This window comes from Lissotriton helveticus, chromosome 12 (assembly GCF_964261635.1).
Source record: "Lissotriton helveticus chromosome 12, aLisHel1.1, whole genome shotgun sequence".
NCBI lineage: Eukaryota > Metazoa > Chordata > Amphibia > Caudata > Salamandridae > Lissotriton > Lissotriton helveticus.
The window spans coordinates 163,642,970-163,670,008 of record NC_136073.1 but is presented as its reverse complement, the minus strand read 5'-3'; the positions used below and the strand labels follow the sequence as shown (position 1 = coordinate 163,670,008).

The window sequence follows — 27,039 nt, the reverse complement described above, 5'->3', positions numbered from 1 at the left end:
AAAACCTTAAAACATGGCTCTTCTCCTCCTCCTAACTCCCCCGTCATACTTTAGTGAGCTCTGAGATCACCAGCGCCGAGACACCCGTATGGGTATTTGTGCGCTTTAAAAATTGCAAAAATAAAATAAATAAAATAAATTCTTCATGCACAGAGCCTACCACGTTGATGTAACTACTGGCCTTCGGATACTCTACGTTCCGCAATACAATTATATGCAGTACATCAGAAAGAAGGGTCAAACACATACACAAACACACCCAACTAGAGAGGCTCATCTTCTACACAAAATCTAGTGGTCAAAGGTGATGTACTTCCTTGAAAACACTGCCCACACAGAGCACCTTAGTCCTCCCGAAAATCCCATTCAGCGCCCACAGCAGCAGGAAACGGACTACAGTTTTAGTCTGAGTCTTGAATCCTTTACTTCTCCCACTACTTCAGCCTAGAGGTACAAACTACTGAACATAGAGTAGCCCACCCACCAAAAAGCCTACTATTCAGCCTTTCCGGATAGGTCAACTACCAGGACATTTTTGGATTAGCACATCCCAGGGGTCCAATCACCTGAGTCTAGCATCACACTCTTACCAAAGCTCCTATTGTGCAATCAGCCACACCCTAGATTAACAGGATGCCAAGAAGACACAAAGGCCTGAGGGATCAATGAAAAAATAATCTCTTTATTGGTAGCATACGCAGGCCTCCTCGCCGTTCACAGAACACGGAGGCCACCTTCTTGCAATATACAGTCCTTGGTCTCATTAATTCCCCAACATACAATGCAACATTTCGCAATCCAGGCCAGCCATGAATCAAATGAACCATGCAACCCCGGCCTGCATGGGGAGAAAGAGGGGGGTATGCCTCCCCCTGTGAAAAACACCACCCAGCAACGCAGGCATCTGTGGAGGGCTTCGCCTGCTCATGGGATCGGCTGTGTAAACCCTCTTCCCCCAACAGTCTTTGAAAGACATGTGATGTAATAAATGACCATTAATCATCCATTTTTAGGCCGAAAAGTTGGTCCTTAGATCAGGTTGAGATGCTTGTTCTCGGGAACCCCATAGCGGGTCTTGTTCGCTTCGAAGAGCTGTACGAGCTTCTCCAGATAGACCTTGTGCAGCTGATCAATCGACTCCCGGGATGGGTTTGGGGTCTTCTCCACCACAATGGGTTCCCCAACTAGAAAAAAACAAAGAAAAGAGTTCCTCTGAGCATAGGGGATTTATGTCTTCCATTATCACCTCCCACTCCAACATTGGTGTACCCACAGTAGTCCTTTAGGGGGAGAACTGCTAACCTTGGTGCAGTCTTTGGTACAACCCACAGTTCTGGCACTGACTTTGCAGCTCCTGGTGTCAGGGGTCATGAAGGTAACAGTAGTAGTAGTAAACAAGGCTCCTATTCCTTGCTCTTCTAGCCCCTCAGCAGCAACAGAATGCTACTGAAAGGCTACATGTGGAACAAGGGATGGACCCTGTGATGTCAGAGGACAAGGGTGCATAATGTCACTTCTGCTGCCTCGAGCTTTGTGGTAAATAGACATGAAGGGCTCAGGGCTTTAACCGGGATAAAACAACTAGGATGCCTCAAAGGGGCGTGGCCAATGTAATTAAGGGCGTGGCTTAAGACAAAAGCTAAAAAATTAGTGCTTAGCATAGTGTGCCGCACAACTTGAACTTTGCTGTTTCTGTCATTGCATTTAGATATATGATACAAGTAACATCACGTCTAAAACAAGTTGCGACTATTGGCTTTGTCAATGGCTGTTCGTTGCCCAAGATATATAAGCAGCAACTATGGCTTGTATATAATATTGAAAAAGGGTCCACTTAAGTTAAAGCCCTGGTGACACCAGGGCAATGTTGTATTGTAATTGCATTATATAGAGCTTACTACCCCTGACGAGGCGTCAAAAGGCTTTTACGGCGAGGAGCACGCTACTCCGGGACCCATAGAGGATTAGTGTTGAATTAGTATAGTGAAACATGCAAGTACATTTTAAGTGGTGGATAGGTTAGTCAGTTATTTGGATTTGGAAGGATAGTTTCAAAAAGGGAAATCCAGAGAGAAAATGGCTTTCTAAAGGATTTCCCATCCCCCTACAATGCTCACCTATGACGTCATGGAGTAACTTCTCCACTATCGAGAAGTGAGCCGTGTGAGCAGCGCACACTGCTGAGAAGTGAGCAGTGTGAGCAGCGCACATCAATGTGCTGCGGTCACTACATTCCGGGAAAAAACAGACCGTCTGTGCCAGGGCACAAAACAGAGGCCCCTAGAGACCCGTTTCGAGCCCCCCTTTAAAAAACTGCTGGTGCTCAGCACCGGTGAGACCCGGCCCACTTAAAGCCCTGGCTCAGGGACTTGAGAGCAAGGAAGCTAATGACAAGCACGTGCCCATCAGCTCACTTGAACGCTGCGGACTCACGGTTTGATCCCCTGTTTCGGGAATGAATAATCTAGAACTTTGTTCTCTGGCGATGGTGTAACGGGGATGAGTCAGCCCCCACCCCCCCCCCCCCTCCCCTCCCGTGGGTGCCTTGTCATCTCCGGTGCCCGTTTCAAAACTTTATTAGTCACTGGGAAAGGTAAAATAGCTCTAGATACAGCGAGTGAGGGATGTGTTCGCCAAAGATTCTATTCGTGAGCCGACTAGGGCACGATTGGCTCCCATGTTAAAGTAGTGCAGGCAGTAGTGCCCCCCCCCCCCCCCCCCAAACCAACTCTTGAACCACCTCCACCTTTCCCCATGCTAAACTAAACTTGGATGTGTAAATCACTCAATTACCCCACGAGTTTACTCAGCGCCACTGACATAACGGAAGTTTACTATTACACAACTCAGTGGTACTTATTTTATCAACCTTTGCAGGATAAAAGGCCGAGTAGAGCCATATGGACTCGAGCCTGTGACCTCGAGGTTAGAACACAGATTCCCCCAGTAATGCACCATTCCACCGAGCCCCCAGCCGACCCACGTATGAACAGAGCCCAGGGATGCAGGCTGGTGGGGTTGCCACCTTAAGATGCGGCTGGAATGTCCAGGAACCAATCCTGGCTCACTTGAAGGCGCAGTAAAGAGCATTCCGCCCAGACCTCTTTATAGAGGTCACAGGCTGAATGTTTCATGGTGCGCAATACTGTAGCCAGGGGTGTTGCGTATTAGCACAAGCTGGCCAGATGTTGACAAACAAAAGCTGGCGAATTTATTTACCAAAAATTGAAAAAGAGCTATAATTTGTCATCAACAAAGGGAGGGGGGCAGGAGGATAGCGCTCCACCTAGAAACACAGAGGCGACACAAAGAAATAAAATCTAATTAAAAAAAAATATCATCCCTGTTAATTAACCTGCTTTCTGAAGAAAACGGCTAACCAGACCTGCTTTGTAACAAATTGTGCCTCCCTCTGTTTTTAAACGACCCTCTGAAAACCGGCACACAATCTACAGTACAGTACAGTAAGAACAGACTACGGAGGCTAGGAGTAGGGCGCGTTGCAGAACAGTGTGTAAACAGCAGAGGGCGCTGCACATTAGGATTGAAGTGCATTGGGAGAGCCGTGAGCGCGAGTTTCAGTACAGGAATAGAAGGGGGGGATCTGCAGGTCAGGTCTGAGGTACATACCAAGAGCGGTGTGCGAGTTCGACTCTTAGCAAAGGGTGCTATTACTCCGGATTGAGGCGAAGCAGCAAGATCATATGTGGGTCCCAGTACGGGGCTAGTAAGGGAGGGAGGGGTACAGCTCCTCGGTGTGGACTCCGCAAGGCCAGGCTGTAATCCTCCCCGTGACCTCTGCTCCGTTGGATTGCTGCCCGCCTCCCTCTGCAGACCAGAAAACTGCAACATGTTTGGAAACCGGACAAAAAGCAAACAACCTCTGTCCTCGCCCCACCTCCTCCCCCAATCAACCTGATTGAGCAAAGTCCTGCAGCTTTGCACAACACCGCCCGGGGCACGTCCAGAGTCCAGCCGTGCCAGGAGACATGGGCGTTTCATCACCCGCCCGCCCCTGCAGGCAGGGGTGACAGCGGCGCCGTTTGAGGGCATCAGACGGTGGTGACGGCATCGCATGGGGTAACAGAGGACTCTGGTCACACCCCCGTGAGGGACAATCGAGGGCTTTGGTCAGATCCCTGTGGGGTCAGTCCGTAAAGGAGAGTGGCCAAAGCCCCCCCCCCCCCCGCACCCCTTTGGGTCAATGGCGAACTTTAGAAACTTGCCCATGTGTTTCCACAGGAGATTCCACACCTCCAGAGCACCGTGCCGCAGGGCGCACTCGGAGCAGGCCTGGACTGGCCGTTGTGTGCACCGGGCAATCCCCCGGTCGGCCGCAAGGGTGGGTGGCCGGTTTTGGGCCCTGGGGGCCATTTTTGTTACAGAGCCGTTTTTGCAGCATAGCTGCAAAATCGGCCCTGTAACAAAATCGGCCGAAAAGCGGCCCTGGCAAAACGGGCCGGCCGAGCACTTTGCCAGGGCCGGTTTTGGTTCCCAGTCCGGCCCTGACTCGGAGGCAATACAAGTTGGTGGCCGTAGGGCAGAGGTCTTCAAACTTTTTTGCTCCGAGCCCCCCCTAAGCAAAAATGTTTTGAGGTCGGCCCCCCTACAAACTTTAAGGCAATTATTGGTGGAGCGGGAGGGAAATGGCTGTGTGCAAGGGACGGGCTTATGAGATGATTTCAGGAATACTTTTTCTATAGCTCATAAACCACACTAAGTATGATACTTATAAAACAGCAAATGCATCAAACAAAAACACGTGTGGTCCCAAAAATGCTGCTCCCCATTATTGGGGTGTTGTAGCCCCTCACACTCTTGGACCCAAATGCAACTACACCTGCTGTATTATTGATAACAGCAGTCCTGAGTAGCAGGCTATCTCCTCTACATCTTTCACCTCTTCCCCACCATGCCTGCCCATCACTCCGATTTTGAATAAGGTTCTCTTCCCTTTCAGAAAACACATAAAGCTCCCACACTAGGTCTCCCTTTTTTCTGCAATGGTGCCCTCGGTCCACCTTCCCCTACGGCAGAGGTCTTCAAACTGTGGGGCGTGCCCCCCTGGGGGGGCGTGGATGGTTTCCCAGGGGGGCGCTAATGCAGCTGCAATTGCATGTAAACCTTATTCAAAATCGGAGTGATGGGCAGGCATGGTGGGGAAGAGGTGAAAGATGTAGAGGAGATAGCCTGCTACCCAGGACTGCTGTTATCAATAATACAGCAGGTGTAGTTGCATTTGGGTCCAAGAGTGTGAGGAGCTACAACACCCCAATAATGGGAAGCAGCATTTTTGGGACCACACATGTTTTTGTTTGATGCATTTGCTGTTTTATAAGTATCGTACTTAGTGTGGTTAATGAGCTATAGAAAAGTATTCCTGAAATCATCTCATAAGCCCGTCCCTTGCACACAGCCATGTTCCTCCCGCTCCACCAATAATTGCCTTAAAGTTTTGTAGGGGGGCCAACCTCAAAACATTTTTGCTTAGTTGGGGCTTGGAGCAAAAAAGTTTGAAGACCTCTGTCAGACACACATAGTCCTACTACCCTGTATGTATTACACACATATGGCATATACATATGCTGTGAGTGCAAGGATCTGGGTTTCACCATAATTAACAGTGTACTTATATAAGTAGAAGAGCCGAAGCCCTTACTCACTGACAGATAAAAAGGTCTACTCAAACTATATACAGATCACAAAACCCAGCATGCTGCCACGACTCCCTTATTTGCTAAACCCAGAAAAAGGGATCCTCTGTGCAGTGGGAGGGCACACTTGGTGCACTTCTCCAGTTCAGAGGAGAGGTCCTAGACTTTGCATGGCCAGCAACAGGCCTAAGCCTCAGTGCATACATTAGATTAGCAGGACATCAAGGCTAAAATAAAAGCCAGGATATTAGATCCATATCTTCTAGGCACTCAAGGAAGGGGTACATGCTAGCTCACCATTCAGGGGACATTTATTTTCCAACAACATGCATTGGAGATGCTCATGACAGGCTTGCACTCTCAAACAAAAGCTTTGAAGAGATCCCATTTACTTGTGGGAAGAAGGAGACATTAACCACAGACCAGGTCTACAGTAGTCCGATGTCAACTGATGGCTGATGGGGAGAGGTGTGGCGCCGCGGCCAGGGCGACTGACGCTGGAATCTGGGGATCAGGGTTCGATCCCCGGCTCCGGCGGCAGGTTAGCCCAGCACCATGTGACTCTGGGCAATAGCTCGCTTAATCTTCCTGACGGCCCCCAGCGCCTAGAGACCCTTACGGGTGATTGTGCGCTTTACAAATGTGGATTATTATGGCTCTTAAATACGGAAGTAGGGAATAGTCTCCAACCAGATACTTAAACCACAGGTGCAACACAGCCCAATATGGTAGCAGAAAGACCACCTCACAGATCTATGAATACTGCAAGCTGGTTGAGGAGGATGAGACTGATCTTACCAACAGTGTTGATAGGATTCCGGAACGGCAGGAGACCAAAGTTGTACTGGAAGACGCCACGGGCATGGAAGAGTGGCAGTGCCACACCCATCTTCTTCTGCAGCCCTTCCTGTATGGTCCTGATCAGCGAGCCACGAGGGTTCTCGACCTGGTTGAAGAGCTCATTCTCCCCAAAGGAGAACACTGGAACGAGGCGTGCCCTGCAGTAGAAAGGGATTGCGTCAATTTCTGCATTGATGGGAGCAGTGGTGAGGGTTACTAGACAGTGCTTAATTTGAGCAGGTGAAGCCAGCCAGCATTCATTTGTCAACTGACTGATCCAGAACAAGAAAGAAGAAACACAAAAGGGGGAACAAAGGAGGAAATGAGATGCAGGAAAGAGAAAAAAAAAAAAAAAAAACACAAAGAGAAAGCAGGATTTTTTTTTAGAGTGAGATAAAGGATCAGGTTGTATCGGGTGGAGGATTAAAAAGGCATGAGGTGAAATGACTACTACACTGCTTGGTATTCAGCACCCCGTATTCAATTACCAAACAAGCACTGCTAGGAGAAGGGGCAAATAGAAGATGAACAGTGGTGGGGAAACTATTATCAGAGACAAGTGCTGCAGAGATGAAGGCTGTGGATGCTTTTATGGAGAAGCTGCGAGATATCAATCAATTAGCATTTGTATAGCGTGGCACAATCACCCCTAAGGGTATCTGGGTACTGTATCTCAGTCGAAGAGCCGGGTCTTGAGTTTTGGTGAAGTCCAAAAGAGGGTGCTGTACAGAGGTGGAGGGGCAAGGCGTTTCAGGTCTTGTCCGCAATGTGAGAGAAGGAGTAGCCCCCGCTGCGGCTGCAAAGGATGCTGGTGCATGCAAGAGCAAGAGAGGCAGAGTGCAGGTGTCTTGTGGGTAGGTGGAAGTTCAGTCGATGCTGGATGGTCCTAGATTTTGACGGGCCTTTTATGCATGCATGAGAAAATGTAACTAGCATCTCTTCCAGGTGGTTAGCCAGTGGAGGTTTCAGAGATGCGGGGGTAGGGGGCATGTGGGTCCGTCCGGTGAGGACCAGAATGAAACTGGCTGCAGTGTCCTGTATGGTCTGGAGTTTTTTTTGAGGAGCTTGGTGGTATTCCGGCATAGAGAGTGTTGCTATAGTCAAGGCAGCTGGCGACAAGTCTGTTTAGAGTTTTTGGGATCCATCGGAAGATTCTGCAAACTAGGAGAGTGCGGAAGCAAGGTGAGGTGACTGTGTAGATTTGTTTCATGCTCAGTTGGCTGTTGAGGAACAGATCATGTTGAAGTTGCATGCATGGTCCTTCGATGTGTCTGTTGGTCTGAGTTCCGGTGGCCACCAACTGTCGACCCATGTGGAGGTGTTCTTCCCGAAGATTAGTACTTCTGTTTTTAGAGTGGAGTTTGAGGCAGTTGTCCATCCATTTGGCTAGGTTGTTCATGATGTTGCAGAAGTTGGTTTTGGCAGTGGAGAGGTTTTCGGTTAGCGAAATAATAAGTTGCGTGTCTATGTAGGAGATTGTGTACAGCCTGTGGGATCAGTGAGGGTGCGTGGGAGTCATGTAAATGTTGAACAGAGTGGGGCTGAGGGATGATCCTTGGGGTGTGCCGCATAGGATGCTCTTGGCTGAATAGGTGAATGAGGTAGTCGGATGCTCTGTGTGCATCCTGAGAGGAAGGTGATCCATTTGAGGGCATTTCAATGTATGCTGATGTTTAGTCAGTTGATGAGGTTGTGGTGGGTTACGGTATCGAGCCTAGCAGACAGGTCGAGAGGGAACAGGGCCACTGTTTCTCCATGGTCGAAGATAGATCGGATGTCTGTGGCGGCAATCAGCGTGGTCGCGGTGCTGTGGTTGGCAAGGAATTCTGACTGATGCGTCAAGTAGGTTGTCTAGTTCCAGGTACTTAGTGAACTGTTTGATGGCCTTCTCAAGTACTTCAGCTGGGTAGGGGAGCAGGGAGATTCGTTGGTAATTTGTGGTCATGGGGGTGTTAGGAGGGCTTCTTCAGGAGAAGTCAGACCTCTGCATTTCCATCCATCTGGGAAGGTTGATGTAGAGATGGAGGTGTTGAGAAGTTCCGTGTTGGCTCCGATGTTAAAGAGGCTGGAGGCAGGGGGAGTCAGTTAGTGCCCAGAGTGGATGGCCAAAATGATGGAAGTGGTGGTCTGGGTGATGAGTAGAGACCAGGTGGTTATTGTACGGCTGGTGTTCGCTGATTGATTGTGGATGTCAAGGGTGGTGGATTGATTAATGCAGAGACCGTGAAAAGCAGAGGCTGGGGGGGCAAAAGGTGCGAGGGGAAAGCAGAGGCCAGGGGGAGGCAAAAGGTGCAAGGGGAAAGCAGAGGACGGGGGGGCAAAAGGTGCAAGGGAAAAAGGCAAAAGGTGCAAGGGGAAATCAGAGGCGGGGGGGAGGGAGGCAAAAGGTGAGAGGGGTAGCAGAGGCCGGGGGGGCAAAGGGTGCGAGGGGAAGCAGAGGCCAGGGGGCAAAAGGTGCGAGGGGAAGCAGAGGCCAGGGGGGCAAAAGGTGCGAGGGGAAGCAGAGGCCAGGGGGGCAAAAGGTGCGAGGGGAAGCAGAGGCCAGGGGGGCAAAAGGTGCGAGGGGAAGCAGAATCTGGGGGAGGGGGGCAAGATAAGAGTGGAGCACTCTCACAGATCATGAGATGTTGGAAGCAGCAAGGGGACCTCACCCGTGCACCAATGCCATCTTGATGAAGCCCTTCCGGCTGAGGATCTGTAGGGTCAGCGCCCCCGGGCGAGCATCGAGAGACTCAGGGGGTCCACCCACTGCAATCACGGCCACCTGTCCTCCACTTTTCTGACTCAGAAGATAAGCGGCACTTGATTTATCTGAAGACACCAATCCTGGAAGAAAATTTGAGGAGTCAATATTCACTACTATGTATCCATAACCAAGCCTGTCAGTGGGGGTGGTGGTGGTTTTGGTTTAGCAAAGGTGCAGCTGGCTCTAATGCAAATGAGGTAAAAGCCACCTCATCCCCACTCCAACCCCTAGTTTGGGGAGCGAAAAAAAAAGAAATTGTTATTGGGGTGCAGTGGACCCCTTACATTCTTGGTCCTGGTGCCACTGCACCTTTCACACCAATGATAACTAAGCCCCAGCCCGCCTTCCACCCACATGCTTACCTCCACCCATGATGTAGTCCCTGAAGAAGGGCACCTTGAACCAGAAGGGTAGCATCAGCAGGTGTGACTTCAGGCCGGGGAAGAGTTGCGAGAAGCCAGTGGCCTCGGTGCAGAAGTTGCCAAAGGCGCCAGCGACAAGTATGCCGTGGGGATGGAAGCCAAAAATGTAGTTGTGCTCTGGGTCCAGGTCAGCAGTTTTTACCAACTGGAAACAGAAAGAAGATAACAGCAGAGTGAAGAGGAGAACAGACAAGGAAGACTTTGCTCTGTTCCTAGGCAGGAATGCAAACATTTGGAAGCCTTTGCCTAGTTCCCTAGCAGAGAAGAGCAGGCATCGAAGCCATTAGTTGGTCTTAGAGCAAAAGGAGAGCACACATTAATCTCTCTGCTAGGTCCCTGGGCAGAGAAGAGCAGACACTTAAGCCTTTGCTTGAAGAGCAAATAAATTCAAAAATAGGCATTTAATGGCAATGCTGTGAACGTAGAACTAAGTTTGTACAGCAAGGAGCATTAATTTCATAGACTGTACTCTTCTCGAACAATGGCAGATGTAACAAGCTAAACAGAAAAGAGATGGACTAATATAGCACATTGCATGCTACTGCTTCACTTCCTGGACCTCAAATCATTAATATTCCATATGGAGAGAAGTTATGGGCAAGAAGGTTGCGCAGTACATATGACAATTATAAAACAAATTCTAAGATATGTTGGAAAGTTTACTTTTTTTATTTTTAAATAAGGCTACCCTCGACTCCGCAAAACTATGAAAAGTGTAAAATTGGTTAAGAGAGGGTTTACTAATGAGTAAACATCGAAAATGTACAGTGAATGTTAGAGCAAACCTTGATGAAAATGTCAAGACTGTCATGAATTATACTAGTCAAAATAGAGAGATCTACTCCAATATACACAAACATTGGCATTTACTTAAAAAGCAAATATGGTACTAAACTGTATTGTTTATAAACAATCGCAGATATTAAAAGATCTCTTAATTTGGAGTGACACTGAGCTTTAAACCTAGAACAACTGGTGGACAATGGTTAGTCCAAGAGAAAGGGTTTCATAAATGTGAACGCTGCATCTACCTGCATCTACCCTCAGGTGAGATTGATGACCTTTTCCAGGAGTTTGGCAGGAAACGGGAGCATCAAGAAGGGGGCGATAGTTCTTGAGGTCTGCGGAGGGTGATTTGTGGGGGATGGGCGGGCAGTCAGACCTTTGCATGTTTCCAGGCATCTGGAAAGGTGGCTGGGATGATGGAGGCGTCAAGGATGGTGGGGGAGCCGATGGCTCATCTTGTCGCTTTAGAGGTTAAAGAGTTGATGGGGGCATGGGTCGGTGGGTGCATCGCTGAGGTTGGTGTGCGATCCTGGAGGTCTGTATGAGAGGATGCCTTTGAAGAGGATTTCGACCTCCGTATGGAGCTGGAAGTTCAAGTGTTCCACGAACGGTGTGGTTTCATCACAGGTGGTCGTGCAGAGGATTGCTCCTTGTGTACGATGGCGATGCAGTCTTCGTGTCTGCTGGTACGCTTGCAGAGTTTCATCTTGTAGCCGTTGTGTGTTGGGGTGGCGATGTCTAGGGCTGAGGTGTGGGTGAGCCAGGTGTCGGTGATGGACACATCAAGGATGAGGGTGGAAATGATGTCCCAGAATTCAGATCACTGTGCAAACACGCCAATGGAGTTGATAAGGAGCAATCGGGTGTGGGGCCGGGAAGGGGGGGGCGTGCGACAGCTGTCAGGGACAGTGTAATGTGGGTTCCTGCACAGGCAGTCGGACCTGGGGTGGCAGTGAAGCAGCAGCAAAAGCAGGTGACCAGTCCCACTGTTGCGTCTGGGGTCCATGGCACGGAGATCTGTGGCCGTCTAGCTGTGGGAGTCTGGAGGGCCAGGGTCCTGGCACTGAGCATGGATGGGCTTGCCTTTGGCACGCCGGCTGCACAGTAGTGCTGCAGCCTCCATTAAATAGATTCTGTGAGGGGTGTTGGGGAAGTGAAAAGAGTGGGAAAACAGCACAGGGGAGGATGGTGGCAGGAAAAGTGGCGAGAGCGCAGACCGTAGGGCACTAGAAACCTGGGGCAAAGTCGCAGCGGGCAGGAGGGCACTGCTGGCTGGAGGCCTCTGAAGGATGTGGATCTTAGGCAAGCATCCCTAAAGAAATAGGAACGTGACAGAAGTTGAATTGTTCCCAAGCCCGTCACTGCTTGGAGATGGGCTTGCACACGTAGTTGCCCAGATAGGTCAATGCACCAGAGCTGAATTCTACACATTGATTCATTAAGTCAGAGAAAAGGCCAAGACAGTGTTATGGAGTTCGGGCTCAGAAACCTTTAGAAAAGTTAGAAGTTAGTTTGCACAAGGAGGAATTCACTGGGGAGGTTCCAATTGGTTTCCCTGAACCCCAATATCAGCACCTGAGGCTGTCTAGCCAAGAGGTGGACTCAGCGAGGATTAGTTCCATGCAAACTCTGCAGTTCTTGGACACTTATGTGGTTTTCTTTACCCTACTAAGTGGAAACATGATACTATAACCTTTTACCCTGATAAATCATGTAGGAGATTTGGTTACTGTTTTTTTGTGGGGGGGGGGGTGAAACCTTTCTCAAACAGCGACAATTCTGGTCAAGGCGAAACACTAGCAAACCCCAAATTGCCCTGTGCATAACCCTCTGGTAGATTGGCCCAAAGCAGTCAGGCTTAACTTAGAAGTGATGTGTAACTTCGAACAGTAATACAGTGAAAACACTGCACAAGAACAATCCCACACCAATCAAGAAAAAATAGTAAAATGTAAACCTATCCAAAACCAAAATGACAAGATTCCAATCAGTAAAACGAGATATGCAATTTTTAAGATTTAAATAAAATGAATGGCTAAAAGCACAAAGCACCAATTGCAGTTAACTGGTCACGATGGACCACGAGCTGGGTACCAAGTTAGGCCCACTGAACAAAGTACCTTAAAATCTGGCTGCGCAGTGTTGAAAGATTCCACGTCTAGGCTCTGTTACATAGTCGTAGTTCCAATGAAGGAGTCGACTGGTCTTGTGGTGAGAGGTGATTTAGAGCATGCAGTTGGAGGCTTGCAATGCAAAGTCGTGTGTCAGATGAGTCATGCAGCTGCAGTTCTAAGGGGCTGCAATGTGAGGTCTTGCGTCAGAGGCTACACGCAGATGCAGAGCTGCAAGGTGTGTTGTGCTGTGTCAGTTGTGCCCAAAAACCCACAGCTAAGCTGGAAGAGCACCTTCAGGCCCACTTTCAACGGTCCTGGATTGTGGTGGCATCACGTAGGGGGCAAGACTCAGCAGGAACAGTCCAGCTGCTGGATTCAAGGTGGTTACTGCCTTTTCTGCCCCAGAGGCTCTGATCAGGAGGCCAACCAACTGGCCCTTGGAGTCACTCTGGTGGTCCTGGGTTTACGATTCAGGTCCAGTCCTTTTCACTCAAGCAGCAGAGTAGCAGTCCTTCCAGCACAGCAGGCCTACTGAGTCTTCACACAGGTCCAGCGTAGTACTGAAGAGTTGTGTCTGAGGGTCCAGTATTTATACTTGGTGCCAGCTTTAAGTAGGAAAAGGTTCTGGAGTTTTCCACCCCTAGAGGGGTTTGGAATGTCCTACCTCCCTGCTCTGGCCCCAGCTGGACTGTGAGCATAAAAGACTAGTGTGAAACCCTTTGAGAGTGTGCTGAGGCAGAGCCTTTGTGATGTGTAAGTGTGGTAGGTGACAGCTGCCCCCCATCAAGTCTGATGGCTCATCCTACTAACTAATAATAGTTGGGGGTTCTAATAATTGCACTTGGGGGTTCTAAATACAAGTTTTAATTGGGGAATTTTACAGGCACACTGACACCTCTTTCCCACGCTGAATTTTCCTATCCCTGCCTCGCCCAGCCGTCTTTTGTAAATTGCTGTTGGCGGCGGCGGGCGCCATCTTAGGTAGGGCTGGGGGTGCGCTCTACTCGCGCCGCCCTCCCGCCCTCCCAGGCTATTTAGAGCTGGTACTGGACTTCCTCGCTGCCCGTTTTTGAGCTCTCCCTAGCGAGAGGCACTAGGGGTGCGAGCGCTTTTATCTGGACTCAATTGCTGGCATATTTAACTGTCTAAAGTGTGTTTTTAAGCTGATAATACCGCGTTTTTACGAATTGCACTTGGGGGTTCTAAATACAAGTTTTAATTGGGGAATTTTACAGGCACACTGACACCTCTTTCCCACGCTGAATTTTCCTATCCCTGCCTCGCCCAGCCGTCTTTTGTAAATTGCTGTTGGCGGCGGCGGGCGCCATCTTAGGTAGGGCTGGGGGTGCGCTCTACTCGCGCCGCCCTCCCACCCTCCTCACACACTATATAATGTGCATCCCGGCCAGACGGCGCAGCGGGCTGGCGCAGCGGGCGCGCCGGATGCGCGCCGAAGCCGCGCCTAAGCCAAGCCCGTCTGCGCCCGTCTGCGCCCGTCCGCGACCGGACACGGCCCAGGGCCCCTACCCCTGGTCCGGCCGGTAGACTCACCTGGAGCAGGAATATACTACTAGGCTGTGCTACAAATATTTGCACCCCTGGGCTCCATAGTGTTAGAGTAGGGGAGAATGAAGGGTGTCGTCACTGCCAATTTCGCTTCAGCACAGCGATAGTAGACAACAAGATCTGCAACCTTTCACTGTCTTGTGGCCTCATCAATGTTAGATCGTTGAGCTGTCATAAACATGATGTATACGATCTTCTCATTGATAAACACCCCGATCTGCTGTTCATCACAGAAACCTGGCTCGACACCAACTCCGAGCCAGATATTGTACAGGCCTTACCAGAGGATTACCAGATGGTGCGCCTGGACAGACCGATAGGCAGAGGAGGCGGAATTGCGATCGCCTTTAAACGACATTGGGCGTGCAAACTAGAGCCAATTAGTTTGGCAAACTGTGAGGCGGGCTTTTTTACCATAACTATTGACGGAAGCACGACTATAAAAGGTCTGCTTGTCTATCGCCAACCTGGACCCATGGTTAGATTTAAAGGTAACCTTCTAGAGTGTGTCACTGAAACAGCAATAAGAAGAGACAAGTTTCTGCTGCTGGGTGACTTAAACACACATCTGGAAGATCCGCAAGATAAAGGAGCGATGGAGTTCAGGGAAGAACTTCACACCCTACAGCTAGAGCTCAAGGGGCAGCTCCCAACACATAACCGTGGGCATCTGTTAGATCCTATATTTGCCAATTGGGAGGATGTCCTGGTTGCCTCCCCAGAACCCCTACCCTGGACAGATCACTTTTATGTCCCATTTGTTATACACGTGCCTAAGCATAAAGTAACCGATCCTGCCCCTCTCAATTACCCCCGTCGCAGGTGGGCGAATTTCTCCTTGCCAGAGTTCAACAAAGCTCTCATCGAGGGTGGGCCCCCAGGAGGCAATGATGTGGCAACAGCTAGCAAATTACTCAATGACCGCATCACTGCTGCTCTGGACTGCGAAGCCCCATTAGGCCGGCCAACAAAAAATGCCCACAGACATAGAACTGCTCCCTGGTTTAGCGATGCGTTGCGCTGCGCCAAAAGGGAATGTAAAAGAGCAGAGAGACAATGGAGAGTGGCTTACGACGACCGGTCGAAAGAGGCCTATCTCATTAAGAGGCGCACCTATCATAATAAAATCCGGATAGAGAAAGCCACATATTATGCAGACAGAATTCAGGGGGCAGAGAACTCTGCCAGGGAACTGTTCAGTATATATAAATCTTTGGCCACTCCTAAAACCTCTACTCAAGAGGATGATTACTCAGTAGCAGCTTGCAACCGCATTGCTAGCTACTTTGGAGATAAAGTGTCCAAAATTTATTCTGCTTTTCCCGAAACTCCTCCTGCAGCGGAAGAGCCTGCAGACCTAGCAGAGATGGAAGACGATCAAAATCTGCTTCTCAACTTCACCACCCCCTCACAGGCAGAGCTAGTCAAAATCTGCAGATCTGTTAAATCCGGTTCCCCCCGTGACCCTGCATCCCCAAAAAGGTTGAGTGACAGTCTGGAGACCCTTGAACCCTATATCAGGCACGTGCTGGATGTCTCTTTCCGATCCAGTTCTATACCTGAGGACTGGAAACAGGCTGTGGTGCTTCCCCTCCGCAAGAAGCCTAATATTAGCTTTGAGAAGCTGGACAACCTACGCCCCATCTCTCTGCTGCCTTATTTTTCTAAGGTAGCGGAGAAGGTGGTAAACAAACAGCTTATGAAGTATGTGGAGGAAGGCAACATTCTTCACCCTACCCAATTCGGGTTCCGGCCCCGTCATTCTACGGAATCTGCCCTTCTTAGGGCCACCGAATCCCTCAGACAGGGTGCAGACGAGGGACAAACCATGGCTCTAATTCTATTAGATCTCAGTGCTGCATTCGACACTGTAGCACATTCCATCTTGCTACAGTGTCTGAACAAAGGAGGGGTGAGAGGAGCAGCATTGAAATGGATTTATTCATTTCTCACTGGCCGAGGCTTCCAAGTGAGGCAGGGCGACCACTACTCTGAGCGAATTTCTTTGGACCAGGGGGTGCCGCAGGGCTCGTCCCTGAGTCCAACACTTTTCAATCTTTATGTCGCTCCTATCGCCACCTTAGTAGAGAGTCACGGCCTCCGCTTGGTGTCTTATGCCGACGACACGCAGTTGGTGATCTCCCTGTCGCGTGCACCCAGTCTCTCGGCGGACATCTTCAGAGCTTGCATGCAAGATCTAGCTGCCTGGATGTCCGCCAACTGCCTCAAGCTCAACGGAGGCAAGACTGAGGTGCTGGTCGTGGGGGGCTGCCAATCAGCGTGGACGTCGGCATGGTGGCCATCCTGCCTAGGTCCAACACCCTCTCCGTGCCAGAAAGCAAAGAATCTGGGCATCTGGTTTGACACTGACCTCTCCTTTGGCCCCCAGATTAATCAGGTGGTTGGATCATGTTTTGGGACCCTTAAAAGTCTCAGGAAGACTTTGAAGTTTTTACCTGTGAGAGCCCGACAAACCCTGGTGCATGCACTAGTCACATCAAAGATGGACTATGGCAATCTTCTCTATTTAGGGACTTTGGAGAAGAACCTCAACCGCCTACAGGTCCTACAGAATGCCGCTGCCCGCTTAGTGCTTAAACTACCCAGACGAGCTGCATCGGCCGCGGCCCTCCGATCTCTGCATTGGCTTCCGGTCAGAAGCAGGGTAGAATTTAAAGCTCTATGTACGTGCCATCGGATCATCAACGGGAGATCCCCTCTTCCCCTGCAGGGACTTCTGACTACTTATGAGCCGTCCCGCTCGTTGAGATCATCTGGCTCTGGACTCCTGGTCGTTCCCAAGGTGTCTAGAGCTCGAATGGGCGGAAGATCTTTCAGGTACCTTGCAGCCTCAAGATGGAACAAACTACCCATGGCACTGAGATTAGAGCCATCAGAATCAATTTTCAGAGTCAAACTTAAAACTGCACTATTTGCCCAGTAAGGTACGCCGCTTCTATAGGTTCCAGTAAGAGTTGCTCCTCAGCGCGGGGACACGCCGTTGTGCGTCACCAAGCGCTTTACAAAACCCCCTAAATAGAAATAAATAGAAATAATACACAAAGACCACTTGCTAGCTACACCTAGTCATGTGATACAGGCTGCAGGCAGAAAATAGTCAGGACAAGAAAACGTAAACTTTCTAAAAGTGCAATTTTCAGAATTGGGACTTAAATTCCAACTATACCATTAAAGAGGCTTTTAAATTACAATTCTATACATAAAAGTCGACTTTCCAACCTTCTCCCAATTGAAAGTTATCACTTAATGTTGTAAGGCAACCCAATGTTATCCTTGCAGTAGTGTAAATTTAAAGAGTTTTTCACTCTCAGGACATGTAAAAGTTAAAAATACATATCCAGATTTTCACATCCAATGCACCATGTACTATGGACAGTGTAGAGCCTACCCTAGGGGTTACATATGTATTAAATAGTAAGGTTTAGGCCTGGTGTAGGACTTGGCCTTTTTGGCTAAAGTTCCCTAAACATTTTGCTTTCCCCCTAGACCGTTTTCCTGACAGAGTTGCCAAATTAGATGCTTTGGGTACTTTGCCACTGCTTATCAGTGTCAAAGTACAAGTGTTCCCTTTGTAAAGTGTAATGATAATTGGTTGGCTATGATTGGCATGTTTGCCTTACTAGTAAAGTCCCTAGTGATGTGTACTGTGTCTGCCAGGGCTAGTAATGCCAAGGTGCATGGAGAAGGGAACTCAGGCCTGCAGTGTAGGGCCTGCAAGCAGTTTGCTAAGTTAGCATGTGTCCTGACAAGTGCAATCACTTGTCAGGCCTTACTTTCCGTTTTGCGTACACAATGGGCACCCCTGTGATAGGTCACGGGTAAACCCGGGGCACGGTGCGTGTAAGTAAAAGGCAGATCATATACTGAGGTGTGTGTTATGCCCAGACAGTGAAAGACACTCCATTTCGTTTTTCACTGGGGCTATCCTGCCCATAGGACAGAAGGGAGAGGCTGGGTATTGTGTTGGGTAGCCTAGTTTCCCATAAGTATAAAATGGAGAAGTGAAGTTTAGTATGTATGAACAAATCTTTCTATGAAAGTGGTTTTGTCACTGTGTTCAGAAACCTCTTTTAGAAAGTGGCTGAGTTTTGTGCTTTAAGCATTTCTGTGAGTCTCTGCTGAATGTGGATTAACTGCCCGGATCGGAGAGGAGAGAGTAGCTGGGGAGGTCTTGACCCAGGGAGGGGGTGAGATGGCACCAGGCAGACCTGCATCTGGAGATTAGGCCAGAGAGAAGCCCCGGGAGGTGAAGAGGCCTGGGTTGCTGCTATAAAACAATTGACCCATCTCCTGCTTAGTGATTAAGGATCCAGACCCCCAGTATCAAAGGGAGAAAGGTTACACTGGGAGGGAGACTCAGAACCAATGTAGGCAGGGGTCAGAGAACTAAGCACAAGAACTTAAAAGGCATTTAGGCGTATAACTATGGAGCGGAGACCCCTGAATGTTGGAATAGAAATGGATTGAGACTGAAAAGGCTTGGACCAAATTTGTGGTCAAGAGGAACCTCTGCTAAGGAAGGAACAACTGAAGATACTGCTGGGAAGGACCGACCCTTGCTTCCTGATCTGGGGCTAGTCTGCAGTTTGCCGTTTTAACCAAGCAAGAGGCTGTTGGGACTGTGCTTTGTGCTGTGTCTTGTTACCCCAAGGACCCGAGGTGAGCTGGCTCCCTGTTTGGAGACAAAGGAACATAAAAGTTTCCGGAGAAGTTTCAAACGACGCGGTGGACGCGGGTTGTGGCAGCTGGAGACCCTCGGAAGGTGGCCCAGTGATCTTGGACACATGGACAAGTGTGTCTCGGATGAGATGGGTGCGTGACATGGTGCTCTGCAGGCGTTTGTGAAGAGCGCCTGGTCAGCGTGTGCATCGGAGGTGAAGGGAGTCTCGGACGCAATGGGTGCAGGTCGTGGTGCACATGAGGCATTGGTGAGGAGCGCCTGGTCAACGTGTGCATCGGAAGTGGAGAAGTCTTGGACGCACAGGGTGTGTGTTGGGATGCACAGGAGGCGTTGGTGAGGAGCGCCTGGTCAACGTGTGCATCGAAGTGGAGAGAGTTGGACGTACAGGGTGCATGTCAGGGTGCACCGGAGACGCAGGTGATGACCGCCTGGTCATCGAGTGCACCGGATGAGCAGTGAGGCTCGGACACGGTGAGCGTGTTGGGGTGCGGCCGAAGGAGTTGGAAAAGAGCGCTTGGATATCGGGGCACCGGAGGTGGAGTAAGTCTCAGTGAAGCAGTGTGCGTGCTTTGGTTCAACCTGGGACTGTGGAGGTGATTGGCTGATCATTGTGCCCACCGGAAGAAAGTGAGTCTCTGCAGCGCGTTGTGCGTGTCTTGGTGCCAACTGAGACTGCAGGAAGGAGTGCCTGGTGAACATGCTCTCAGGGTCTATGTGAAGTCCCATCAGCGTTGTACGAGTGGCTTCGTGCCAGAGGAAACCCGAAGGGTGCTTTGGTGAACGCGCACCCGGAGTAACGTAATATCAGAGGTGTGGGGGTATGTGTACCCTGCCACCTGAGACCTTAACAGTTGTGCCCTGGACCGGCAGTCCCAGAGGAGCTGAGCTGCCAGGCCGATCCGCTGAGGCCCATTGAGAAAGATCTGCGCGGAAGGCCCACTTCGCTGAAGGAGGAGAGGAGAGGAGGGTCGCACCCCCAGGTAACATGGATCACTGACTGGGCAGGGTGCGGGCTCAGAAGGACACGCTCTCGACCTCTGTCCTTCTGGCGTGGTGAGCCTTTGCTTCGGCTCAGATTGGAGCGAGTACTGATCAAAAGAGTGGCAGTACTGAGGCCAGAGTGAGAAGCTGTACTTTATGTCATCATTGATACATGTGGGGGGCAACAGTTATCAAAGAGGCTGACTGTCGTAATACAAATTGCCAATATTGCTGCTAACGAACTGCCGGACTGTCTTATGACGCCGGACATCATTTCTCCATTGCAAAGTACAGGAGGGTAGCGGCCCGCATTGCATTATTTCTTCATTGCAAAGTACATGATTGAAGCTACGCATTGCATTATTCCTTAATTGCAAAGTATATGATTGTAGCGGTGCGCATTGCATTATTTCTTCATTGCGAAGTACATGAGTGTGGTGTGATGCATTGCATTATTCCTTCGTTGCGCAGTACGCGATTGTAGCAGTAGGCATTGCATTATTTCTCCCATTGCAAGGTACTGGGGTGTATCTTTACGCATTGTATTATTTCGCCTTTGCCCAGCACAGGATTGTATTGTTACGCAGTGCACTATTGTTTGTCCATTGCAATGTGTGCGATTCTAGCATTGTGACCAGCATAACATTTTGAAAGCGGTGGTTGGGATTTGAACCTACCAGCCAGCCGGAACGAAGATTACCCTTTATTATATGTTGGCTTTTGTATCATGTGGTCTAATCGTATATCTTTTTATATAAAGTTTATACTAGTTTTATCAAACTCGTGTGGAGTCCATTTGTGGCGTCACCAGTGGGTTGCTGTGAGTGTGGTTGCACATACTGTACACTCATGCCTTGGAGATATGCCTGGCTTTTCTTGCTCAGCTGCTAAGGGAGTGAGCAGGGCTATCTCAAACGATGTCCTTACTTGGCCTAAGGTTGAGTGAGAAGTCCCGGGTCTTGCATTTGGTGACAGTGGTGCTGGACTGGGACTCCGGCTTCCAACACCTGGCAAAAGGTTTCTATGGTCAGCTAGAAATGGCAGTTAAACTGCATTTACAGGTTGTAATGGTAGGCCTGGGATATGTTTAAAGGGTGGCTTAAGTGGGTGGCACAGTTAGTGCTGAAGGCCAACTAGTAGCATTTATTTTACAGGCCCTTGGGACATGTATTACCACTTTACTAGGTACTTCAGTAAATTAAATGCGCCAATTGGGTGTAACCCAATCTCACTGTGTTCAAAGGAGGGAGCACAAGCGCTTTAGCTCTGGTCAGCAGTGGTAAAGCATGCAGAGCCCTAAAAACAGCAAAAATGAATCAACAAAAATGAGGAGCAAGGCAACAGGTTTTGGGGCTGGGGGAGGAAGGGGCAAGCCCAACCCAAGGGGGACATGTATAACAAATAGACAGCATTTACCGGTGTCTCTGTATTGTTCAATGGGTTTGTCAAATTCTTACACTAGTTTTGAGGATTCCCTCACAAACCGTAGTCTGATGTGCACTTTGAAGGCAGTAGGTTGAAGCAATTCAACATTATGATCATTGCAGGTTAACTGGATGCCAAGGGAAGTCTAACCAAGATACTTATCTGCTAGAAGGCTTATCTAGCTGCCACAATACCCAGAAAGTCTAGTGTAGAGAGCATCTTGTTTCCCAGTTTCTTAATTATTAATTTTCATGTATGCGTCTGTACTGAAACGGTGGTATCAAGCTCCTATACAACAGAACACATTAAAACATCTTTCAATAAAACAACTTTTCACCAACATTAAGGCACTTTCAGAGCTCTTGTGTCAGAATATTGCTACAGAAATGTTGTCTGGCAAACCATGTATTAAGTATTGTTCATGAAAAGGCTCATTGGATGTAGCTTTTCTGTTAATACCACCTATGAGGGAACATTTTGTAAATACATGCAATATTTGTCAGGCGATATTGTGGTACCAACCACTAGCGCCTGGAGAGTGAGTCACTTGAAAGGCGGGTTCCCTTGGGTGTGTGGCCTGTGATATTGTAAAATGGGATGCATCATCACACCATCAGGAGTAGGAGTGGGCAAAAAGATTGTGCAAACTGCCAAACAAATTCAGCTTTTTTTTTTTTATTTGACTGCAGTGAGAAATTATTTAAAACAATTAATACATTTCACTCGAATTGAGTCTTTGAGCTCTTTACTCACCGTGAGGGGGAAGTAGTCCCTGAAATGATTCCAGAGACTCCAGTTTCGGATCCAGCTTGACCTGCGACCTCCGGAGGAAGGCGTGTCCCTGTCCAGGTAGAGCCAGGCGCCGTAGAGTAGGGCCAGGTACCAGTAGTCGCTGAGGAGCAGCAGGATGAAGACCGCCAGGCAGCACTGAGCTGTGGAGAGAGATGCACTGGTGAGGGCTAAGGGCGGAGCGCAGAGGAGGATTAGCGAACCAGCCACAGAAGGGGCTGCCTGGCCCCACCTTGTGTTACCGCTTCTGGTTACTTCGGGCCAGATGTATCAAACAGTTTTACCCATTCTGTGTCTATGTGAAAATGTGTTCATACATCTGGCAACTAGTTTTCAGTTCTACAGAAATTTATTATATACAACGAATCTATAGTTGTTGCTTATTTATCTTACGCAACTAACAACCATTGACAACATACATGAAGCCAGGGCTGTTGGCTTTGTCAATGGTTGTTAGTTGCGCAAGATAAATAAGCAACAACTATAGATTCATTGTATACAATATTGAAAATGCTTCAGTTCCTGATGATGAGATTGTGAAAGCACTGAAGGGAGTCTCTGAAGATGTCTCAAATGTAGTGAAGGGTGAAAACAGGACTGCTACAGAGTTGATTTTTTTTCCACCCTGAGCCAGAGGGTAAAAACGGAGAGCCCGATAGGGACCAGTCTCAGCAGCTACTTTTTAGAACGGTCTGTGCGGAGTACCGGCAGGACCCGGCCCACTCAAAGCTCTGCTGGTGTAGGTGAGAGGTCAAGAACACTTCTGGACACAGACACCTCCTTAGACCTTCCTTCCAGACCAAAGAAACCCAACAAAAAACACGATTAAATGCCTTATTCGCATGACGGAATACCGTCTCTCTGAAGCTGGTGTGCAAATATTTCTTCCCATATAGGAAAGGGGCGGCATACATAATCTGGTCCTGTTGTACCGGGTTTACGCATAGTCCAGCTGGAGTTTAAAACAGCACATACTCTACAGCCTCACAAGGGATAAACAGATCAACACGTTCTACTTTCTCAAGATCCCAAAATAAACAAGGAAATAATTGGACAGTGGTGGAGAGCAGGGCCAGACTAGGAACCACAAACGGCCTTGGCAAAGTGCTCGCCCCCCCCCCCCCCCCCACCCCTCCCCACTCGGGGGGGAGGGGGGGCGTTGGAGGTGCTGCCGAGCTCTTTGTCAGGGCCGGTTTTCAGCCGATTTTGTTACAGCGCCAATATTGCAGCTAGCTGCAAAATCCGCCCTGTAACAAAAACAGCCCCCAGGGGCCCAAAACCAGCCCCCACCTGTGCGACGCTCCGGGGGATTGCCCGGTGCCCACTATGGCCAGTCCGGCCCTTGTGGAGAGCAGAGACCTTGTGTCTTCATGCCCGTTGCATTCGTGTAAGCATCAGCACGGAGAATTATGGGAATGATGACAATTAGGAGCAGCTTCTTTTAGGCTTGCAGAACAGCTGATAATCCCTGACTCAGTGATGCTCATTCCCTGAACCTCAGGAGGATGGAATTCAGTAAAAATATATATATATATATATATATATATTTTGTCCACAGCTCCCTCACAGGAAACAAATGGGTCGCACTCCACGGGTATTCTTTTTGCAGTTTTTTTATTGTTTTTAAGTTACATTTCCACAGGCAGATGTTCCGATCTACGCGTTTCGGTATTACAAATACCTTGCTCACGATCGTGCCTGTGGAAATGTAACTTAAAAACAATAAAAAAACTGCAAAAAGAATACCCGTGGAGTGCGACCCATTTGTTTCCTGTGAGGGAGCTGTGGACAAGATATCAGCAGCGTGGTTCAGCTGCAGGGCGCCGCACCCGTACTGAGCGCTGTTGGAGTGGCGAAAGGAACCAGCCATGGAGAATATATATATATATATATATATATATATATATATATATATATATATATATATATATGATTCAGACCTCAACTGAGATCAACAAATACAGAAAAAAAAATATTGCACTTAAAATGATTAGATGATAAAACCTTTGCTTTCAAAACACACTATAAAATGGAGATGTAAAAATGTTCTATCGCCTACCCATACAACAACAAAATAAGGTAAAAACTTCTGATTAACTTTAAAAGAGCTTCAGAAAAGTTTTTTAAAGCTTATACAGGCTACGGCTTACAAATTCATTGACTGGAGAGTTACACAACATAATTAAATCTTGGGCCAAAAGTGCATTATACTTTAATTGAATTGGAATTATATATAGACGTTGTGCCGCTACTATACTCGCATTAGGACAGATTAGTAAAACGTGAAGCAAGTGTAAGCCATCCTCCTGATCTTTGCAACGAGTGCATCAGCCCAATGAGTTCAGTGAAATTCAAGTCTAGCCTGTAGGTTATATGGATTCTATGCAGCAGGCGCAGTCACCCTCGGAGCTATTTCAGGTGGATTTGAACGAGTGGACAGCAGGCTGCATAGATCTGAGGTACCTTCATTAACCACCAGAGCTACCCGACAAGGATAACAAGCAGACACTTGCTGGATTCACAGACTTCTCTTAGCAGGTTTTAACCCTTAAGATTTATATTAACCGAGCCACTTGTCCAGGAATTAGGGCTGGTGATATACGACCAAGTCACTAATGTAGTGATCTTAATGCCACATGGAGGTGACTGGCTAGGAAGTCATGGTGGACTACTTATCCTTTCATCCTTCTAGGGTCACTAAAAAGAACTCTTATACAAGGGGGCCTGAATAGTCAATGTAATTTACAGTTCTACACTACAAGAATGTGATGCAAATGTGTCATAAAAACATAAGGGCATAGATTCACTCAAGCATTGTATGTCAAACGGTTTTCTGAAAGGGGGTGTGTCACTTTCACATGGTCAGAGTTTACAGTATGGATTTACTTTAAATAAAACGATGCCTCGATCTAGGATATACCCTCCCCCTACAGATATTACATGACTCCTGTCTGAATGTGGACTGGCAGGGGAATCCCTCACTGTCCGCAGCCGAGGAGACTGTCATTACTAGTACGGACTACAAGACCCAATGGGCACAAGCCTACGAGGTTTTCTTTTTAAAGCGCTCCACACAGGAGTCAAACGGGCCAACTAGCTTCATGTCACCTCAGCCAGCGTTTCCAGTCCGGAACTTTTCCCCTACGATAGTCCTGGAGTCAGTTCTGCTGCCCTACACTGGCTCAACTGTAACAGACTACAGTACCCAGAAGGCATTAGGCTGAAACACGAGTCTAACACCTTTAGTGTAATGGCTGTGACGTACTCTACGGAGACGGTACTCGCAGCAAGCGCCACCAGGCCTCTTCCCTCCAAGCCGTGTGAACTGCGGTCTCCGTCATACCCTTTCAAAAATCTCTTAAAACGCGTTTACAAAAATATCTTAAACTACCCAGAATAGGACCAATGGGCAAATAAAGACTGTTTTTATTCTCCTCAGAGGTCGGTCCCTTTTAACAATTAAAGGCATTCTGGGTATTGTAGTATTAGTTTGCTTCAAACAAATTCCCCAAACGCACCTGATAATAACTTCATAAGGAAACCCCACCCCAAAAATGAAATCTGACTAACGCACATTAAAAGATCTGGGCATCTCTTTCTCTGCCGCCCCCCCCCCCCCACCCCCACCCCCACCCCCGGGTTTCGGATCCTGGAACAGGTAGAGACTTCTAGGCGCTCTCTTTCCATTTAGGTTTCCAAAGCTCTCGTCACGCGTGCCTAGAAGCCCCCTTGGAGTTACTTTGATGCGCATTCATGCTGCCGAGACCGGTGCACTTTGACGCCGGGGTCGAACGTGGACCCCCCAGTTACACAGCTTGCAACATGCCTTTGGCACTTTCAGCCATCCTGGTCATGTAAACAAAACCTACCGTAGGCTTTGGAACAGGCCTGCCCTCAGACGCGGAGCAGCGCCAAGCCACAGGTCCCAGAATTGTATGCGAGGATTGACGAGCAGGTGCGCGCTGGAGGTGCGCGCAGGGGCCACGATAGTAACTTTATTTATGCAGATTTCTATCTTGCGAGCAGGGCCGACGAAGCGCTTTACGATTAATGATGAGAACACCCTTTATTAAAATCACTTTTATTAGAACACTTCTGAACGGACCCGAGCAGATTAAACCTCTCGCATCACGTATAAGAATCACTATAGGCAATTAGATCTCGCTGTGTTGCAGAGAACCCGGTCGATTCAATTTTCAGCGACTGCGCCGCCACCCTCGAATAAACAACTCCTCTCACCCCCCTACTCCCACCACCCCATACCTAGAGCCAGGAAGGAGAAGATCCATTTGAGCACCGCCGCGGTCTGCAACCTCCTGCTCAGCGGCAGGTGTAGGGGCGCGAATTGAATCTTCATGGCGTTGAATCCCGGCTTCTCTCCTCGCGCTGATCCTCGGCAGCCCCAGGTCCGTGCAATGATGGTGGCCGGAGGCTGCAGGGAGCGGGGGAGAGTCCGTCTGCTGTCTTGTTTTCGTCTGTCAGATTCCTTCTGACAGTGGTGAGTTTTTGGATACCGAGGCAGTAGCCTCATTACTCCACAATCGTTTTGAATTTTTTTAGTCGCTGTTTAGATTGTCTTATTGATGTGTGACGCTTTGTCACAGTTGAGGTTGCATCACATGGTCATCTCAGTGATGGGCCGCGGGTAGCGGTCGATTGAGTATGCAGAATTGTCAGCATGTTTCCTCAGGGGGTCTTGTCTTTGTCCATCAAGTTCCTTCTGATAGTGTTGAGTTTTGGTTGCTTGCCGAGGCTATCATGCCATCTGGCAGCGGTGGGTTTTGTGTACCTGCCGGCGTTTGCCTTCAAGCAGTGCTGAGTTTTTGGATGCTGCGTTTCTGTTTCAGTTTCGCAAGGTTAGCGCTTCAATGGGACGCGGGTAGCGGTCAAATGGGTTCGTAGAGATGTCTGCGAGTTTCCTGATCAGTGGGTTTTCTTTTTGATCTAATCCTGTGTAGAATTTCCTGTTGAGTTTGAGGAGATGGTCGTCCAGCATCTCAATCCCTAAGTCTCT

At 48.8% G+C, this 27,039-nt stretch overlaps 1 protein-coding gene across 1 annotated transcript; it reads right to left on the bottom strand.

Moving 5' to 3' along the window:
* Nucleotides 1-661: 661 nt before the first annotated feature.
* LOC144798427 (2-acylglycerol O-acyltransferase 2-like) lies at nucleotides 662-26,481 on the bottom strand. The gene is made up of 6 exons (XM_078669297.1): nucleotides 26,289-26,481; nucleotides 21,990-22,168; nucleotides 9,603-9,807; nucleotides 9,146-9,320; nucleotides 6,453-6,652; nucleotides 662-1,184 (listed from the first exon to the last, which is right to left on the bottom strand). The coding sequence occupies exons 1-6, from the start codon at nucleotides 26,380-26,382 to the stop codon at nucleotides 1,030-1,032; spliced, it is 1,008 nt and encodes a 335-aa protein (XP_078525423.1). The 5' UTR covers nucleotides 26,383-26,481; the 3' UTR covers nucleotides 662-1,029.
* Nucleotides 26,482-27,039: the final 558 nt, after the last annotated feature.